An 18583-nucleotide genomic window follows, 5' to 3' on the forward strand; every position below is an offset into this window, starting at 1 on the left:
CACTAGGCACAATTCAAATAGTTATGTATTTTAGGTCCCATTAGTTTTAATGGGAGAATTTTAAGCATGCACTTGAACTTCGCCTTTTTAAATCAGCTTAATTTTGAACATTTTTTAACTATCGTTGTGAATTATAATATCTGCATATTATAATGAATAAAGGAACAAAGCACATCTGCCTTCCAGCTGGGTTAATGAAAGCTGTCTTCCATTAGAAAGCTGCAAGTGTTGAATGATTCAACACTTTAGAAGCTTGCAGTGTTACAACCTTGGCCCAGTTAAGTAAAAATTCTCACAGAACATTGCAGTATACCTAGAATTTTTAAACTATTTCCTGCTATGTCCAAAAAAAATCTATGAGATGTGCTGGAATGACCCCCATCTCTCTCAAAAGAGAATGTTAAATTAACAAAGCATGTATCTGAAAAGCAAAGGTGAAATCAAATGCCACTTGAGCAGACTTCGCCTGTAAAATACAGCTTTCTCTTCTCCTATGGCCACCTGATCTGTCCCAGAGGACCTCCAAACCTCTGGAACAGGTTGGGGGGCATTTGGGGGGGACTGCAGGGGGGAAGAGAGAAGAAAGTAAGCCCCACCTCATAATGGGTTGAAGTCCGTTCTGCTTGCACATGGACAGCACTGGTTGCTGCCCAAAGCTATTTTGATCATTTACTAAAGTCTGGCCTGTGTCATGACATTTTGACAAGTGCCTCACTGGCTGCCCAATAGTTACACTGGAGTTCTTTCATGCTACAATGGAATATTGTCTGGATGCAATCTAACGGTCTCATTGGCAGTGGAATGGGTTGGCCGTGTCCAGCTTGAAACATGAGAACTCTTTCTCTGCTTGTAATCTGGTGAAATGCCTGACCAGACTTGGTTGCAACAGGTTGTTCAAAAGCATCCTGAGGAAGACAATACATTTTGTAGGTGCAAAATGTAAGGTACATTTTGTAAGAGAGCTGATGCCACAGAAAATCACATTTTCAGAGAATCCTCAGAATCTTGATAGTTTATCTATGACAGTGGAGCTTGAAAATCATATGCACAAACACTTTTCAGTTAATTGTATTAAATACATTTAGATTTAATTTTGCTTGTATGTTGATGTCGACATGTAACAATGAAAAGGCTTTTAGCATGTAAAGACATTCACAGTATATACCAGTGTGTAAATTTTCTGAGCTTTGTCATACTGAACAATTTATACCAGTATGTTTTGCTTACATAGAGCATAAAAGCTAATTATGAGCATTTGGGGCAGGGAGACTAGTCTGCAGTAGGGTTATGTGTCATTTGGAATATATATATATATATATATATATATATATATATATATATATATATATATATAAAATTGTGGCATTATGTAGACTAAACAGGATCACAAAACTTCTTGTTTTGTCATGGGGAAGGAAGAGTAAGTGTTAAAAGTACTCAAATTTACATAACAATCTGGTTCCTTTTCTATCACTGCATCCTTAAAAGATGTGTTACATTTATATGAACAGCTGTCAAATATGTAAAAGCCTGAGTTAAACTTTAATAAAGTCAAATGCCATCTTTGCATTAGCTGGTTCACTTAATGGTGAGGCTGGTTATGTCAGTGTGGTGTTTGTTGCAGGATGTCAGACTGAGAATTGGGAGAGGAAACAGGAAGAGCAACTTTTTTCTAGTTCTGCAGCTGCTCTGCTTTCTTGTGAATTACCATAATTGTAAAGGAGGAAAAGGAAATTGTGATGCACAGCAGCAGAAAGGAAGCTAGTAGTACAACTGGTGAAGGAGAGAATCTGAGAATATGGCCTATTGGTAATCATAGGTCAGTCAGTAGTTATAAACAAAGTAGGTTATATCCACCTCTGCTGTTCCACTTGGACAACAGACATCCTCCAAAATCTATTCCATTGTGTTGGCGGACCCTTTGGAAATATTGGGGGTAAGCGAGGAGAGGAAGGTTGAAGCCATGCTATGGAACTCTGCTTGTACAGTACAGCATTGGATACAAGCCTGCAATCTTGAGAGCACGCGGTCGAACACTGCTCTAAAAGGAATAAAGGTTGTATCCAAGCTGCTGTTCCACTCATGCAAGACAGATGCTAAGACAATGGAACTTTCCGCACCCTTGCAAGCTCTCTGTGGAGCCTCAAAAATTTGCTCCAGATCCACTCCAATTTGTCTTCCAACTCTACAATGTGATTCGAGGAATAACGATTACTCTCCTTTTGTATCTGGCTCCTCTAGCCCGACTCTGAGCAAATATAATCCGATTAAAATACAATTTAATTTTAACAGCGCTTTTAAATTACAGGAAGCAGCAGTCTCGTGCATTTAATTTAATTCTAACGGGGAGTGTGCTTAGCGCACTTCGCTTCGCTGCTCCCAAATTGCGAGCGCTTTCCGCTCGTCACGTTGCTTCCTAGTGACCGGACGGCGTCGAAGGGACCCCGCCCCAGATTCTCCCAGAAAACCAACCCACCCCGAGCCCCAGGCCCTTGCCCGGGAGGAGCAAAGCAACGCAGCGAGCGGGGTGCGAAAGAACCGCAGCAGGCCAGGCGGCAGAGGCAGGAGACAGGCGCCGAGGCCAGACCGCAGTGCGGGGAGTGCACCGCCCCGCACCAGCGAGGATGCAGCAAAGATAAGAGACGCTGCTGCTCGCCAGATGCCAGTCTCCCTGCGCGCGCACAGGAGCCGAGGCAAGGCGGGCAGGTGTCCAACGCGCCAAGCCAGCAAAAGGAACCTCGCCGCCCGCCGCGGTCGGGGCTGGGCGGACGACTTTCCTCCAGGGCGCGAGGAGGGGAGCGCGTTGCTCTCTGCAAGCGACCCCCGCGAAGCAGCGGGCGGAGGCGGCGCCGGCGCTTCGTGAGGAATTCCCCTTTCCGCGGTGGTCTCGCCCGCCGAACCCTCCTCCGAGCGGAGGGCAGCCAATGGGCAGCTGCTGAACGCCCGAAAGAGGAGGTGGGCGACGCGGGAGGGGAGGCTTCCCTGGCAGTCGCCTTCCGTCGCTCAGGAGGGTCGGAGGGGCTGGGTCGCCGCGAGGCACGAGGGCCCTGGTGAGTGGGGATGGGGGGGGTGTCGCGAAGGACTCCGACCTGCTGTGACCCCGAAGCCCCTCTTGCTCGGGGCTCTTTATTTCACGAGGGAAGAGCGCTCTGCGTATGCTCTCCGAGGGGTTCCTTCGCTTGCTAAGGAGGGTCGGTTTCTGCTCGCTGACTGAGCTTGGAGGGAGGGGAAGGTAGTCCCTGCATGGGTCCAGCGTCGGTGTAACATATTCGGCCCAGCGGCGCGGGAAGGGAAGGAGGCACTTTATCACTTCGGGCGGGACCGTTAGTCGGGTTGCAGCGTTAGGATTTCTTGAAAGCTTTATAGCCCTATCCCAAGGTGTCAGCTTTATATAGCAAATAGATCATCTTTTTTTTTTTTTTTTTACCCTCACGTCATTCCTGCAAGATAGTGCTTCCCTCCCCCTCCCTTGTTATTGTCTTACTGACATTTCCAGATAACATCTAAAATACTGTAGTAGGAACTTGGAATGCATTAAAATGAAGAAGGAAAGGAACTGATGCAATGACTTGGCTAAAGCTTCATGGCTGAGCTGGGATTTGAATCTGATAACTGAAGGTTCAGCAATATGGCTGCAGGTTCTTTCTTTCCCCTGAGTTCACCTTTTCTGTTTTAGATCTTGTTGACGTGCGAAGGATTTTTTGTACAGCTTCTGGAATTTGATCTGTTCCTTCAAAAGTTCTTGAATGGTCTAGGACACCTTCCATGGCAATCTCTTATTGGATCCACTCACACCTTTCTGTTTTGCCCTTTCATGTAGGCCTTTTGGGGGCTCTGAACTTGTGGCCCTGGGGTCTTTAGCTCTTCCTCTGTGCTACCCCCTCCTAGCAGCTGTAACCCATAAGGCTGTGGTGGTGGTGGGGATACAGAGGGTATGTGTATCCTTGTTGCAGACCATGATTTTTGAATGTCCCCAGGTGGATACACTGGCTAAGAAAGACCCTGAGAATCTTCCTGGATCTAGCCCAGCGTCTCTTTCCCACAGCTGTCACTCAGATGCCTATGAGAGGCACACCAAGCAGAGTATGAGGGCAATAGCTGTCCTTCCACAGCAATTAGTATTCAGAGCCACATTGTCTCTGGTGCTAGAGGTAGTAAAAAAAAGAAGGTGGTAAAAGACCCCTGGACGGTTAAGTCCAGTCAAAGGCGACTATGGGGTGTGGCACTCATCTCGCTTTCAGGCCGAGGGAGCTGGCATTTGTCCACAGACAGCTTTTCGGTTCATGTGGCCAGCCTGACTAAACTGCTTCTGGCAGAAATGGACACTGTGATGAGTGCCAGAGCACACAGAAACAAACGATGTTTACCTTCCTGCCACAGTGGTACCTATTTATCTACTTGCACTGGTGTGCTTTCAAACTGCTAGGTTGGCAGGAGCTGGGACAGAGCAACGGGAGCTCACTCCTTCGTGGGGATTCAAACTACCAACCTTCTGATCAGCAAGCCCAAGAGGCTCAGTAGTTTAGGCCACAGCGCCACCTATGTGGAGGTAGTATAGCTATGATGGTGAGGAGTTGCTGATAGCCTTCATGAGTTTGTCTAGCCCCCTTTAAAACCACCTAAACTAGGGGCCATCACCAGATCTTGTGATAGTGAATGCCATGGTATAACTGTGTGTGTGCTTCAGTACTTCATTTTGGCTGTCCTGAATCCCTCACTTTTCAGCTTCATTGGATGATCCCAGATTCTAGTACTGTATTATAAGAAAGGGAGAAAACCTCATGCTTATCCACTATCTCCATACCTTGAGTAATTTTCTACACCTTTATTATGTCCCATACCCTACTCTACCCTACCCTTTCCCCACTCGCTCTACTTCTTTATCAGTTTGGCTGCATCTTTTAAAATTCTGCAATATCTCTTTTTGAAATACAGCTACCAGAACTGTAAATGGTATTCCAAGTGTGGTCGCACCATAGATTTGGATAAGGCATTATGATATTTGCAGTTCTGTTTTGATCCCTTTGCTAAAGATCTCTCACAGGGAACTTGCATTTTTCATAGCTGGCACATACTGTCTTTGCATGTCATGGTAAGCCATAGTTTATGGCTTACGGTGATTGAATAGAACCTATGATGAAGAACCTATAGGATCTGAGTAAGAATAGTAAAGCATGTGGGGTCCAGCTATGGCATCATTTGAACTTGTTTTCACAAACCTGCTGGCCTGGGTAGGTTTGGCCACCCCTTTTTACACTGGATCTTGCAAATTCTGACTAGAATCTGTAGCTTTGGGGTTCACTGAAGAGTTGTTGTTTTTTCCTGCTAGCAGATCCTAATTATTTATTTCTACTCCAAATTAGGAACTGCATTTAGATAGAGCTCTTAGAATGCTATATCCCAAGAGAAGGTCTGAGGACCCCACTCCAAACTCTTTCTAGCCTCAGCCTCGTTCTTCAGACTGCTAATTTAACTGGCATTTTAGACATGCAGAGTTGTTATTGAATATGCAGAACTATCCCATTTGGATTCCTACAGAGTTAAAGGCATCCAAAACTATAGGCAATTCAGAAAAGAAACCCGCTGAAAACATTGTTTTTAAATTCTCTCTGCTAGTTCTGTACTGATGGTAGTTTGCTGGTTGGAACTTAGAAAGTTACTAAGGGTTGTATCCATTGGATCCATGGAAATTTATGAACCTAAGTAGTCAGTGGAATTACTCCATGGAGTAGCCATAAGGCAGTATCTGTATGTGGTTCTCAGTATTCACACACAACTAGATCAGAACAGTGGTAGAATATGAAAATCCACATACAGTTACTAGCCTAGACTACGTCCAAGGGGACATAGCAAGTTGGAGGTTTCTGAATCCGCCTCCAAGGAAAAGTCTTGGCTTCTTCCCCCCCCCCCCCTCAAACAAGCACTTTGAGAATTGGAATTTTGCTTTGAGACTTGAGGCCTTTGAGGGTGGAGTGTTTAGTATCACTTGCTAATTTGAAACCCACCCATGGGAAAGTTAGGTTTACTGATTGGCTCCAAATCTGGGGTTCACAAACTGTGGCTGGCAGTTAGATGCTCCCGGCTACTTGTGATTTGTAAAGATGCAATTAAAAACAACAGAACATCTAACACAGTGCATTACAATTGCTACAACAGGCAGAAGAAAAAAAGTAAGTGAGCCGTCCTCATAAATGTTCATGTGGGGTGCAGGCTGTTCGTATGTGGAAACCACTGCTCTAAATAAACCAGACATGTTTTAAAGGGTGGGGACAGAAGAGGGAGCATGTTCCAATAAAAGGGTTTTGCCACAGTGAAAACCCTATCTGCCTCTCAATGATAGAAAGTAGGTCATGTTGTCTGAGTGCAGGAGGCCCCTGTGGAAAGATTCCACTAAGTGGTCTTTAATACAGACTGGCCTTGCACTATTTGACATAAATCTTAAGCAAGGCATTATGTGTTTTGCAGCAGGGAAGAAGAGGAAAGCCAGCTGCAGATGGAACAAATAGCACCTGTAGTGTCGTGCTGCTCCTGGCTACCTTTGTTTTTGTTCTTGCACAGCAGTCTGAACACATCTCTATAACCAAGAGTGCCTGGATCTGAAATGACCACCCTTCTTGGACCTTGCAGCTTGTTTATTCATACAAATAAAACAGTAGGATTCCCCCTTTTACTCTTATTAATCTATTCTCAAGCATGTGTTCCCCCTTATAATGTGGAGTCATCTTTCAGAATTTCATATGATCTCTGTAATCCCTTTATATAATCTGTGCAATGATTAACACGTGGTCTCTGCATTGCAGGAGCACGGATTATTTTTAAATATGTATCTGTGTGGCCATGTTCTGCTTCATAGCATTAATTTTGTAAGTGCTTACTGTATTATTAGGATTCGCTAGCTAATTAGAATTCATTCTCTTACATAATGGAGTGAAGTGAAAGCACATTAACAGAAACCCATCCTTACTGGAATAGTTCACAAAATGCAGCTTGTTTCATAATGTGTCCCTGGAATAGTTTTCTGGAGCATAAACAGGAATAATTGAATCAATTTACAGACCCTGAAAGAAGGCAAAGGTCAATGGAAGCAGCAGCCTTCGGATGATCGTTGTTAAATATTCAGTGCCGTATAATGCAAGCACCGACCGAGTCTTAAAACTGCAAAGTTTATTCAGAGTAAGTCTCTCTGTCTTTTAATTTGTTTATTTCAGTGTATTCTTAAATAGAATTTCACAACCATCTTCCACTGAGTAGATTCTATATTGCCCAGCTAGCAATATATTGTATGTGTTGGGCTGCATTGCCAATTGTGGTGTTCAGAAGGAACCGAGAGAGGAAAAAGAATAATTCAGTTTAGCATTAGGATGTTTCCTAAATTAAATCTAGGATCTTGAAATTCATGTAGCTTTCTTAAAACAGGAGATTTCAAAGTGATGCTGAAAGGCTAAGAATTGCGTGCTGTTGGCCATCCATTAGCTGAACTGTGCTGAAGTTCTAGAATGCTCACAGATATTCTAACTGCTCTGGCAAACACAGCAATTAGTTTATTGCCTGTTTAGCTACAGAAAGGGAAGTGAAATGTTAGTTTGAGTCTTAACACGTCTTCACATAGGGCTTAAGGACAAGAGAAGCTATCAGCAGGGAGGTGGAAAATAAGAAATGGGGATGTCAGGCAGTTGGGAAGTGCAGGGAAGAAGGATGAGAAGAAGGCTGAGGTGTAGAGGGAGCTTGAAATAATAGGCATTGGGCTGAGGGAAAACTATGAAAAGAGTGAAGAAAAGGAGGAAATAAAAATAGGTCTTCTGGTATTATGTCCGTATACTGTAAACCACTTGCTGAATTAGCGGCTTTCTAGAGAAGAAATATCCCACCTCTGTCATGGACAAAGGCACCATAGGGTAGAATGGAGAGGCCCTTAATCTGGTAGTGTTCTCAGGACGGCTGGACTCTGAAAAAATCCATTCAGGTAAATGAATTAATTTCACTGGGGATTGGTTACAAATTCTGGTGCAAGACTTATTATCTGTTTGTTTTACTATTGGTGTAGCCAAAAGCAACATTGAAAAGGTATCTTTAATGCTAAACAGCCGTTCTGCCTCAGCTGAGATATAATGAGGATTTGCCATGCCATTATCTGTTTTTCTTTCCGGTTCCCTTTAAAAAAAAAATAATTGCTTGATTTAGAGAGCCAGTGTGGTGTAGTGGTTAAGAGTGGTGCACTCGTAATCTGGGTAACCGGGTTCGCGTCTCCGCTCCTCCACATGCAGCTGCTGGGTGACCTTGGGCTAGTCACACTTCTCTGAAGTCTCTCAGCCTCGCTCACCTCACAGAGTGTTTGTTGTGGGGGAGGAAGGGAAAGGAGAATGTTAGCCGCTTTGAGACTCCTTCGGGTAGTGATAAAGCGGGATATCAAATCCAAACTCTTCTTCTTCATCTTATGCTTCTAACACTCCTGAATGTCATGTGGGAAACCCATTTTTTATTACTTTAGATGTATTTTAAGATCTAACTGGAAGCTTTTAAAAATGCATTTGCAGGAAGAGGAAATGCAGCGGAAGCCTCCGGATGAGATTTCCTGTGTAACACTGAGTAACAATGACACTGGCGCCTGTGGGATATGGGCAACATGGCAGCATCTTACGTGGGTGAGAGAGAGATGAAGGGATCATGTGGCCCAATTTCTCCAAAATACAGATTTTGTGCCTCATTCTGGCAGTGTTGGCGATTCTGGCTTTACTACACAACTTTTACGAATTAGAGGTGAGTGACTCACCTCCCTCCGAGGCAGGGCAAGTAAGTTGGGCAGCATTCTTCCTGTTCACCAGAACTTTCCCCATGCCAGATTATATACATGTGACTGCACCATGTTTGCTTCTTAGGTACATCGCGAAAAGGGCATACCAATAAAATAGCATGGAAGGGTGGGGATAGGGTGGGAGGAATGTGTATGACAGGAATGTGGCCCTCAGCAGGGGGGAAAAAATTCCTCAGCCCTGTGTTAAAAGATGGAAGGAGGATTTAGACCTATATACAAAAAAACCTGGAATGTGTTCATTTTGGAATGTGCTCTTTTATACCTTAATTTTACACCTGTCTGTAGTAGAGCACTATCCTTTAAACTCTCGTACACAGGCAGCAGCACAAACTGACTTGCATTTGCAACCAACATGTGCAACATATCACTGGGAAATGCATGGCAGAGTGTGGTCATATTTATTGTTGCTGGGACTGCCCCAGGCATCAGTGATTTTCGAATATAATATTAGTCCACTTCTTAAAAAAAACCACATTGATCCAGCTTTATCACCAGAGGCTCTGGTGGCCTCAGTGGCTTGGAGTTCCAGCTGTTTCGCCAGCCACAGCCATTCCTGGACAGTGATAGACAGCCATGTAATCTGTGTGCTAGTCACCTTCCATGGGGAATTTGCTTGGAGATGGTTTGGAAGCTGCAGCTTATGTGGAATACAGCTGTCAGGGTCTTCACTGATTTAACCAGCTGAAATCCTATTACAGTATATTGATTCTGAAGAGTTTGCACTGGTCGCTTATATGCTACTTTGTCAATTCAATATCTTGCCCTTAGCTTTAAAAGCCCTAAATGAGTTGGGGCCTTCTTGTCTGAAGGAGGGCCCCTCCTGTTTTTGTTTTTAAAAAAGACTTACAAATAGTTAAAACAAGCATCTTGTGCAGAGTTTAATTATCATTAAAAAAAAACCATCCAGCTGAACTCCCAGTATTGCTTCCATTTGAAAATTCTACTGTATTGGAGCTTCATCTTGGGCAGAACTTTCTACACTATTTTTTATTTATTAAAATATTTATGAACTCCTCTGTGTTGGTCAACCACAGGGTAGTATACAATAATAAAGGAACACCCAAAGCCACAAAAAACATAAGGGAAGTCTCCCTAAATTTTACTTAGAGTAAACCTACTGAATTTTAACGAACCTAAGCAATTCACGTACATTAATTGCAATGTGTCTTTACGTAGGACTAACACTGAATACAACCCATAATAACCATGTTCAGCATAAAATCTTCAATAATGCCAACTAACAGGTCAGATACTGAACTACCCTCAACATGCCCAAATGCCTAAGTAAAAAGCCAGGTTTTAAATTGGCACCATACCATAGCCAACATTGTTGCCTGCCAGGCGCCTATGAGGGGCAGGACATTCCAGGGCATCACAACAGAACACTTTCTCATGCACATCTGCATCATGCATCTCCATGTATTTTTGCAATTTAATGGGAACTCTCTGCATTCAGAAGGTCCCAAATTCAGTCCACAGCAGCTCCAGGTACTGCTGGGAAATACCTCCTGATCTGAAATACTCCAGCCCTGCTGTCAGTCACTGTACACCATGCTGAGCTTGACAGCTCAAGGGTCTGACTCTCTGTATGAGGAAGCTTGTTACATTTTGCTGTTTGGGGGATCTTTCTTATCATGCTTTTCGTTGGCTGCAAACCGCTTGTTTAGCCCATGAGTGGTATATAAACGCTGTTCGAAAGAACACTTCACATCTCTTTATTTGTGCTGTGAATAGGCCTGCTTCTAATAGCTTCCTTCTTTTGCAGAATCTGAACGAAGCAGGTTTAAAGTGGTTGGTAGAAGATGATGACCAACAGCCATTGTTACAGATGACTAAAATACCCAGAAAGCTGTACTGTGGATATGAGCGCCAAGTCTTGTCCAAGAGAGAACAAGGGGAAGAGGAGTCCTTATTTGCTGCTATACAATGGCCCAAACCTCCGGAGGACAAAACCCCATTTGTGAGAAGCACTGACCCCTCCCATAGCAACTTTGTGATCCTGAACACCCATATACATTTCAAGGTTGGTGATCAGCTGGAGGTGCTAGTCCACATGAAAGACTATGAAGGCAAGCCAAAGCATTACGGTGGGGACTACCTTCAGACAAGAATCCACTCCGCTCACCTGAAGGCTGGAGCCACAGGAAGAGTTGTAGATTACCAGAATGGATCTTACAGAGTTTTTTTCACTTTACTCTGGCCAGGGGAGGTCACAGTATCTGTGGCGCTGGTCCACCCTAGTGAAGGGATCCAAGTACTTCAGCGTTTACGAGAAGAGAGACCAGACAGGGTCTATTTTAAAAGCCTATTCAAATCAGGGAGAATTTCAGAAACGACTGTGTGCAATGTCTGTTTGCCAGGAGATATGCCGGTGTGTAACTTTACGGATCTTTACACCGGTGAGCCATGGTTTTGCTACAAGCCAAGAAAGCTCTCTTGCGCCACGAGGATCAGCCATTACAAAGGGGGGTATCAAAAGGGCCTTCTGACCTCAGAAGAGAGTCGCCTTTTCCAAAGGTACATGCTCTCTCATACCCCACTGTTGCTTCTGTTTGGGACTGTTTTATGTTGGTTCTCTGATATTTTCATTTCATTTTAAATTACTTAGAATCATAGAATCATAGAATCATAGAGTTGGAAGAGACCACAAGGGCCATCGAGTCCAACCCCCTGCCAAGCAGGAAACACCATCAGAGCAATCCTGACATATGGTTGTCAAGCCTCTGCTTAAAGACCTCCAAAGAAGGAGACTCCACCACACTCCTTGGCAGCAAATTCCACTGTCAAACAGCTCTTACTGTCAGGAAGTTCTTTCTAATGTTTAGGTGGAATCTTTTTTCTTGTAGTTTGGAACCATTGCTCCGTGTATTGTTGAGGAAAGATCCATAGTTTTCAGAGACACCTTACCTTGGGACTTCTGTCCAGTATGTATATTGGGACCAATATGTATGTCAGTATGTACAGTCAAACCTTGGTTGCCAAAATTAATCCATTCTGGAAGATGGTTCGACTTCCGAAACGTTTGACAACCGAGGTGCAGCTTCCGATTAGTTTGGTTGCAAGAGTTTCTTGCACTCAAGTGGAAGCCGCGTCGGATGTTCGGGTTCCGGGTTTACTTCCAGGTTTTTGGTATTCAGGAGCTGAAACATTAAAAAACGGTGCCATTCAAGAACTGAGGTTTGACTGTATATGTTCTGGCCATAACCCCTAGTAATATAAATTTTGCAGAGAAGAGTTACCATTGGTATATTAATGGCACAGTTAAGCCCTCTTTTGACTGTGGATGTGCATCTCTATGGAGGGATTTCCTACATATGTCGACTGCAATAATTTAATGTGCCAGAACTTGTTTTTTAAAAAGCCAAGTTGGGATCAGGTCCACAACAAGCAGGGAGAGGAATTTTAACTGTTTCATCCTCTTGCTGCAATCCTCCCTTTTGCATCAGGAGTGAAGATTCCATTTATACCAGTTGCAGCTTCCCTCCAAGTGTAAATAGCAGCTTTTAAAAACCGGGGTGGGGTTTTTTTTGTCAAGACCACAGCAAGATGGGAAATGGTTAAACTCTCCCTCCTAGCCTTCCATGTTCCCAGTCCTGAATGCATCCCTTTTTTTTGTTTTTAAAAAGCAGTCACATTAAATTCAATAACACATTTCACAAACCTGTAATTCACCACCTGTGTTCCTCAAAGTGTAATAAGCTGAAGTTTGAGGAATAGGGAAAGAGGCTGGAGAGGGGGGAGGGATCCTTGTATTCTGCTTTGTAGTCCACATACAGCCACCCACTTGCAAATAAGAGACTTCTGGGGACACTGTGTGCCTGAACTAATAATAGCTGGGGAATCTACATTGACATGCAGAGCTAAAATCAAAAGAGGAGTGTTATAACTATGACAGTGATGTACCAGTTTGGCCTTGGGTATTTGACCTTAGGCAATTGTGACTTTTTATCACTGAATTTCGTTTCGTTTTGTTTTTGTTTATTTAGTGATGTGAATATCAAAGTGCCAATATCCTCCAGTGGCCCTGATACTGTGCTCGTAAGGCCCTTAAGGCATGCAGGTAAAGTTAAACATTTGAAAGACTTTGTTTCAAACCACAAAAAGCCTTAATTTATTTTACACCACAAATGTCTTTTGCACATGTTAGATTTAACCAGAGGAAACCGCGAATGCATCCGGCAAGTGACAGTTTGATTCAGTGTGGCAGTGTATTGCTGATCAGAAGCTGTGGGAGAATTTTTATTAGTGGCAGTAACACATCACTTTACAGTGAAAAGTGCATCGTGTACATTATCTTGGCAATTCTTCCAACAATCCTGTACTGTAGGTCCATATTGTTACCCTTACACTGCTGATGAGGAGGCTGAGTAAATCATGACTTTGTGGCTGAAATGAGTTTTGAACCAAGGACTGCCAAGCATACATTATTGACAACATTGTTAAACGCAAGCACTCAGTGGCTGCCAAATTAAATTAGATAAACACCAACTCAGCCAGTCATATGGATTTGCTCAGACGTCATGTTAAGTTCCCGTGATTTTGTGGTGCACCTACGTAAATTTAAGAATCTGTTATTTTTGTAAAATGTCACAAAATGGTACCGGTCATGAGGAAAGTATGTAGCTCCTCACAAATGATCTCCATGGGTATGAGCCAGTACAGTGGTACCTCAGTTTAAGAGCAGTCCGGTTTAAGAACGATTCGGTTTACAAACTGCAAAACCGGAAATAGTGTCCCGATTTGAGAACTTTACCTCAGTCTAAGAACGGAATCCAAATGGTGGAAGGGCACCGGTGGCGGAAGGCCTCATTAGGGAAAGCGCGCCTTGGTTTAAGAACAGTTTCGGATTAAGAACAGACTTCCAGAATGGATTAAGTGCATAACCAAGGTACCACTGTAGTTGCCTTTTCACTCCCCACAACCATGATTTGCATTAGGCATGTAGGTGGAAAGGAATACTGGATTATCCTAGCAACAAAATATCAATCACAATCCAACAGGAAAGTGAGTGCTGTGTGCTTTAAGTTTCCATTCGACTGTGGCCATTGATTGCTGGGGAAATGCAATCTACCTACAACAAAAATACTTCCTTGAAGAAAGATATCTAGAGTCTCCATGATAGGCAAGTAATAACAGCCTATTCTCTCTCTTGCACACACACGTGCCTGGAAAAGCCTTGAGTCTCTGATTTTTGGGGGAGAATTCACCTGCAGATAAAAGGATTTGTCTACCAAAATGAATGTCATTGATTGCTTTCCAAAATATGGAAACTTAGTACAGTGTGCTTATTAAATCTCAGTTATTAAATGCTTTCAAACTTCATGAACTTAATTACCAGCATTTTAGCAGGCTTGATGTTATGCTCCTATTTGATTTACTTATATAATTATAACACACGACTTTTCATTTCTAACTAGCAATTCAAAATTCTCTTTCAGAGATGGACAATCTGGAAAGATCTCAAAGCCCTGATGTATTTCCTTCTGGTTACTATTATGAAGATGAATGGCGAGCAAGAACACAGTGGATTCGGCATTTTAACAAGTCATCAGATGTTACCGAATGTTTACAAGGGAAACTTATCCACTTGTTTGGAGACTCTACAATCAGGCAGTGGTTTGAATATCTGACAACATTTGTTCCAGGTCACTATTTTTGCCTTGCCTTTGCAGGTGTTTCACATATATATACAGAAATATGAGAAAACATTAATGTTTATACTCTTGATGTAGAGATTGTGGGATATCGGTCATCACTTTGTAACTGATTTTAATTTCGCTGATTGTGTTTCTGGGATTTGGAAGAGCTAGAACTGCAAAGTTTTGGCATTTACTTTAAATCTCTCTAATTCTGTGTCACCCTAACAGTTGGCTAAGAATGGCCTTTTCATGTGCTTCAGGATTACTCTTTCAAGCCTCACCCCTTTCTCACAAAATGGTTTCTCTTTCTCACTGCATATGTTAATAGTGATGGGAGAGCTATTGCTAAAGAAAAGGAAAAAATAGGAGAAGCAGTAATAATGGGAAGGGCATGTGCAAATACACACATTTAGGCTTGCATTGGTAGTGAGGAATCCAGGATTGAGCCAAACACCTTATAGAAGAGATGGATTTTTGAGCAGCGATGGAAAAGAATAGAGTTCTGCAACATTACTGGATGATCTAATAGGGAATATGCATGTCTTTCTGTGTGTGGTTTGCAAAGGAGAAGTTGAGAGGTGATGCAAGGGCATGGGAAGCTTTCTGAAGGAGTCGTTTGTTAAGGATGTAGACAGCGATGGGATAACAGCGTTGGATTTGGAAGAAGGGAAATTGGATGACCTGAGCAGGGCAACTCTACCATTAGGCAAAGTCAGGCACCTCCCGCAGGCAGCAGTTGATAGGGTAGTTGTCGGCTATTCCTCCTGAGCCCCCAGTTGCTCCCCTCTGGGAGGACAGAACTGTGTAAGCCTGTCTTGGGCCCCTAAAGTAAGTGCTGCTTCAGGTAGAATGGAGGGTACAATACTGTTGCCAGTTTTGAAGTAAGATTCACTTGCAAGTCCTATCAGTTTTTTTTTATATATTGACCGGGTGGCGAGTGCTTGCATGTGCCATTTTGTCCTTTTCCTCAGGCAGCAAAACGTTGTGCTCCAGCCCTGGGTTCGATTGACAAGAAAAGAAGTCAAATTATCTTGGTTGCAGAGCTGTGGACAGAGATAGGATAGCTCAGGAGTAGCGCAGGAAAGGCAGGAGGAAAGAGTTGGTAATAAAGGTGGGGGATGAAGAGGAAGTGATTTTGTGTTGTAGCGAAAGGAAGGGGTAGATGTTTAGAAACAGTGTATAGCAAGAAAAGGTAATGATTTGGTGGCAGATCAAATAAGGGCAGAACAAAAGAGAGGCACCAACGCTGAGTAAAGGGCCAAAGTGGACTGTTTTAATGAGGGATACCTGTTCAGATGGTTCAATTAATGTAACAGACTTTCCCTTCTGCAAAGAAGGTGTTTCTAGTTGAGTATATTTGTCAAACACTGTTTTAAGATTTGGGCCCAGTTCATTACTGCAGGCTTCATGAAGCTGGGAGTGAGTCAGGCTGAACGCTGCTCCACGCGACCCTTTTCTCCTTCCTCACACCTTGCTTATTTTCTTGGTTTTATTAGCTGACATTAGGGTAATTCTGACTCAATACAAGGCATTATCTTCTTGTCAAAGTGCACTGGGATGGGTAAGAGGAGAAGCATTTGACCCTGATGCTTCTTCCTGGCTTCATATTGATCCTCCAAGCTGTGCCAGTTGAAATGGTTGGAATTGATACTCATGAAAAGTCTTGTGTGTTTCCTTTTTTCCCTGTCCTGTGTGAATGTTATATAGAGGACCCTAACAATTATTGTTTTCCTCTTCAGAGAGTTGCAACAGGCAGTCACTCGGTAATCCTTTTTTGTTTGCTTGTTTGTTTCAGATCTCGTGGAATTAAACCTTGGCAGCCCTAAAAATGTTGGGCCCTTCATGGCTGTGGACTCGGTGCATAACATCCTACTAAACTTCCGCTGCCACGGGCCCCCTATTCGCTTCTCCACCGTGTTTAGCAGTGAGCTGCATTACATTGCCAACGAACTGAATCGCATTGTAGGCGGGAGGAACACTGTGATAGCCATAACTATTTGGTCTCACTTCAGCACTTTCCCTGTAGAAGTGTACATCAGGAGACTGAGGAACATTCGCAAGTCCATCGTTCGGCTTCTGGATCGGAGTCCCAAGACACGGATAGTCATCAAAACCGCCAACGTTCAGGAGCTCGGGCCGGAGGTTAGCCTTTTCAACAGCGACTGGTATTCGTATCAGCTTGACACAATCATGAGGAAGATGTTCTCAGGAATTGGAGTGCACTTTGTGGATGCTTGGGAGATGTCGCTGGCACACCATTTGCCACACAAATTGCACCCAGAAGATGTTATTGTCAAAAACCAGTTAGATGCTTTCTTGTCTTTTGTGTGTCCGGTGGAAACGCACTACAGCCTCGTAAAAGGAATCCATAATCAATTGTGGTCTCTGTTTCTGTAGTTCACTTACGGACACGTTCTGCACTAGTTGTTTGTTGCTGATTTCGGGTGCCCCTAACCTGCATCTGATTCTCCAAGCCTGCACTGTAGCATACATAATTCATACTTGGAATGTCTGGGGACTGGTTGTTTTAATTTTTAAAAAAGTAAGACTATATGTGTGGATACCTCTTTACAATGCACACCTGAGAATGAAGGTGTCCACAACTCCACTTGCCATTCTCACTACAATAAATGTTCTGCCACCATCTGGTAAGATAATGAAAGTATTCGCAGCAGCAGCAGCCTCCTTCAGCTTGGAGCTAGGGAGAGAGGCCACAGCACAATGCCAGAGCACATGTTCGAGATACTGAAAATTCCAGGTTCAGTTGTCAATATTTCAATAATAATAATAATAATAATAATAATAATAATAATAATAAATTTATTACTTATACCCCGCCCATCTGGCTGGGCTTCCCCAGCCACTCTGTGCAGTTTCCAAAAAAATACTAAAACACTGCAATACATCAAACATTAAAAGCTTCCCTAAACAGAGCTGCCTTCAGATGCCTTCTAAAAGTCTGGTAGTTGTTGTTCTCTTTGACATCTGGTGGGAGGGCATTCCACAGGGAGGGCGCCACTACCGAGAAGGCCCTCTGCCTGGTTCCCTGTAACTTGGCTTCTCACAGTAAGGGAACTGCCAGAAGGCCCTCGGTGCTGGACCTCAGTGTCCGGGTAAAACGATGGGGGTGGAGACGCTCCTTCAGATATACTGGTTAAAAGAATGCTGTGAATGTCTAGCTTGTGGGTCTCCCTGTATTACTATTGTTATAAATTTATTCATACCCCTGATGGGACTCAAGGCAACTTACAGGTATATATATATGGACCTGCTAAAAACAGGAAAACAACAAACTGGTTGGCCACTGTGAGAACAGGGTGATGAACTAAATGGCCATTTGGCTAGCTCCAGCAGAGTTTTTCTCACGTGGCAGAGCTGTAAGAAAACCTTTCCTGAGACCTTAAGAGAGAACTGCTTCAAGTCACACAATACTGCCCTAGATAGATTGTTTGATTTAGGCTATGTACACAGGCAGCCTCTGAAATGTGCAGGAGTTGTTTTTACAGTGTACACACCTATGCACAATAACAGCATCTTTTTTTAAAAAAATTAATATTTATTAAAAATTTTAAGGGCTACAAAAAGGAAAAGGAAAAGCACCATATTAAACAAAAACAAAACAACACATCACAATAAGGAAACAACAAGAAGAAGAAAAAAACACAACTAATCTTCCCATAACTTATCTTTCATTTGCTTGTTTCCTTGACCTCCTCACACCTCCCTTTTTTGTATTCTAATTCGGTTAACTATTTCAGCAAATCCTTTCCATCTTTTCCAATTTTTGTTCTGTAATTTAGCTCAATATAATGTAACTTTACTTTCCCTCCTTTCACCAATTAACAGTCTATTTTTTCCTAAACCCTTATAACATTTCTGCTAAAACCACATAACTTCATTCCAACATCCTTCTAACATTCATTAATTTTACAATGTTTCTGTAAATAGTCTTTAAATTTCTTCCAATCTTCCTCCACTGACTCATCTCCCTGGTCTCGGATTCTGCCAGTCATTTCCGCCAGTTCCATGTAGTCCATCACCTTCATCTGCCATTCTTCCCGGGTGGGTAGATCTTGTGTCTTCCAGTACTTTGCAATAAGTATTCTTGCTGCTGTTGTAGCATACATGAAGA

The 18583-nt window shown here is 43.1% G+C and overlaps 1 protein-coding gene across 1 annotated transcript; it reads left to right on the forward strand.

The window, feature by feature from the left end:
- Positions 1-2491: 2491 nt before the first annotated feature.
- NXPE3 (neurexophilin and PC-esterase domain family member 3) lies at positions 2492-16927 on the forward strand. Its single transcript, XM_081859724.1, has 8 exons — positions 2492-3050; positions 6466-6652; positions 7056-7173; positions 8535-8757; positions 10578-11329; positions 12799-12872; positions 14251-14457; positions 16247-16927. The coding sequence occupies exons 4-8, from the start codon at positions 8665-8667 to the stop codon at positions 16846-16848; spliced, it is 1728 nt and encodes a 575-aa protein (XP_081715850.1). The 5' UTR covers positions 2492-3050; positions 6466-6652; positions 7056-7173; positions 8535-8664; the 3' UTR covers positions 16849-16927.
- The last annotated feature ends 1656 nt before the right edge of the window (positions 16928-18583 follow it).

This window comes from Podarcis erhardii (genome assembly GCF_964252035.2).
Source record: "Podarcis erhardii genome assembly, chromosome: 4".
NCBI classification, from domain to species: domain Eukaryota; kingdom Metazoa; phylum Chordata; class Lepidosauria; order Squamata; family Lacertidae; genus Podarcis; species Podarcis erhardii.